The sequence below is a fragment of the Volvox carteri genome (assembly GCF_000143455.1).
Source record: "Volvox carteri f. nagariensis unplaced genomic scaffold VOLCAscaffold_295, whole genome shotgun sequence".
NCBI lineage: Eukaryota > Viridiplantae > Chlorophyta > Chlorophyceae > Chlamydomonadales > Volvocaceae > Volvox > Volvox carteri.
The window spans coordinates 1-2,151 of NW_003307827.1; the positions used below are offsets into that span (position 1 = coordinate 1).

General features: G+C 65.5%; 2 protein-coding genes across 2 annotated transcripts; both read right to left on the reverse strand.

Annotated features, from left to right (window-relative positions):
- Positions 1–1,118: 1,118 nt before the first annotated feature.
- On the reverse strand, positions 1,119–1,439 carry VOLCADRAFT_37223 (uncharacterized protein; the record flags this gene model as incomplete). The annotated part of the gene is made up of 1 exon (XM_002959491.1): positions 1,119–1,439. A coding segment is annotated over one exon (321 nt), but the record flags the coding sequence as incomplete, so codon positions are not given.
- Positions 1,440–1,496: 57 nt separating this feature from the next.
- Positions 1,497–1,835, reverse strand: VOLCADRAFT_71306 (uncharacterized protein; the record flags this gene model as incomplete). Its single annotated transcript, XM_002959492.1, has 1 exon — positions 1,497–1,835. One exon carries the CDS (start codon positions 1,833–1,835, stop codon positions 1,497–1,499), a length of 339 nt encoding a protein of 112 aa, XP_002959538.1.
- Between the last annotated feature and the right edge of the window lie 316 nt (positions 1,836–2,151).

The following is a 2,151-nucleotide window of genomic DNA, read 5'->3' on the forward strand; positions in this document are numbered from 1 at the left end:
GACTTAAGGTGCTTGATAGAGATTTGAGGCGTTTATTTGGCCAGGATCAGGCCCAATCTTGCCATCGTTCGGAGACAGTCGGTGTGTATGCGCACCGCTTCTCCCTTTCTCCCACTTCTTACCTTAATTTACTGTATAACCTTCTCCTTATATTATAGTTTATTCAGCGTCCTTTCTGACGCGCGGCACACCAACTTCCGAAACACAAATTGCTGCTGCGCAAACTTCTTGACGCGACGTCGCCTACGATCTCCTGGGGATCAACCTACTCTACTTCATCCTTTACAGACGTCAAATTCGCTGCTGCCTTTGTGGACAGTGCAAATTTCCACCATCCCGTGGAGCGGACATTTTCGCCCTCCCTCACCGTTGCCTACCCGCCCTTAACTGGGCGGGGTTGATCCGGGGAGGGATTCAAGAACTCTTTTCGAAGGTGACCGGAATACAGCCGGGATGCAGTAGATGACATCTAAACAAGCCTGGATGACTCAAGCTGGAGTGTCACGGTTATGATTCCCATAGGGCTATATGATGAAGGAGACGATACCGCGCAAGTAACAGGAATCAGGCGCGGTGCCTCATGCCGACCGCAGGCGATTCATGGTAAGGCCGGGCACTCAGGTTTGGGTGCTGCGGATATGACCACGCTGTTACAGGACGACCCGGATAAGGTGTCGCGGATGTGATCAAAGTGAAGCCTGAGGGCCCAGCTCTGGGGTGTCGTGGGGTCGACGTTAGTAAGGTCTCAGGGCCCTTGCTGGGGTGTCGCGGATGCGACTGACAGAGGCCCGGAGGGCCCATGCTGGGGTGTCGCGGATGCGACTCGAAGGGGCCCGGAGGGCCCATGCTTGGGTGTCGCGGATGCGACTCGAAGGGGCCCGGAGGGCCCAGGCTGGGGTGTCGCGCATGTGACTGGAAGGGGCCCGGAGGGCCCATGTTGAGGTGTCGCGCATGCGACTCGAAGGGGCCCGGAGGGCCCATGCTGGGGTGTCGCGGATGCGACTGGAAGGGGCCCGGAGGGCCCTTGCTGGGGTGTCGCGGATGCGACTGGAAGGGGCCCGGAGGGCCCATGCTGGGGTGTCGCGCATGCGACTGGAAGGGGCCCGGAGGGCCCATGCTGGGTGTCGCGGATGCGACTGGAAGGGGCCCGGAGGGCCCATGCTGGGGTGTCGTGGATGCGACTGGAAGGGGCCCGGAGGGCCCATGCTGGGGTGTCGCGCATGCGACTGGAAGGGGCCCGGAGGGCCCATGCTGGGGTGTCGCGGATGCGACTGGATGGGGCCCGGAGGGCCCATGCTGGGGTGTCGCGGATGTGACTGGAAGGGGCCCGGAGGGCCCATGCTGGGGTGTCGCGCATGCGACTCGAAGGGGCCCGGAGGGCCCATGCTGGGGTGTCGCGGATGCGACTGGAAGGGGCCCGGAGGGCCCATGCTGGGGTGTCGCGCATGCGACTCGAAGGGGCCCGGAGGGCCCATGCTGGGGTGTCGCGGATGCGACTAGAAGGGGCCCGGAGGGCCCAGGCTGGGGTGTCGCGCATGCGACTGGAAGGGGCCCGGAGGGCCCATGCTGGGGTGTCGCGGATGCGACTGGAAGGGGCCCGGAGGGCCCAGGCTGGGGTGTCGCGCATGCGACTCGAAGGGGCCCGGAGGGCCCATGCTGGGGTGTCGCGGATGCGGCTGGATGGGGCCCGGAGGGCCCATGCTGGGGTGTCGCGGATGTGACTGGAAGGGGCCCGGAGGGCCCATGCTGGGGTGTCGCGCATGCGACTCGAAGGGGCCCGGAGGGCCCATGCTGGGGTGTCGCGGATGCGACTGGAAGGGGCCCGGAGGGCCCATGCTGGGGTGTCGCGGATGCGACTAGAAGGGGCCCGGAGGGCCCAGGCTGGGGTGTCGCGCATGCGACTGGAAGGGGCCCGGAGGGCCCATGCTGGGGTGTCGCGGATGCGACTGGAAGGGGCCCGGAGGGCCCAGGCTGGGGTGTCGCGCATGCGACTCGAAGGGGCCCGGAGGGCCCATGCTGGGGTGTCGCGGATGCGACTGGAAGGGGCCCGGATTGCCCAGGCTGGGGTGTCGCGGATGCGACTGGAAGCGGCTGGGGTGTCGTAGAGTCGAAGTTAGGAAGGCCCGAGGGCCTAAATTCAACGTGCCGCGG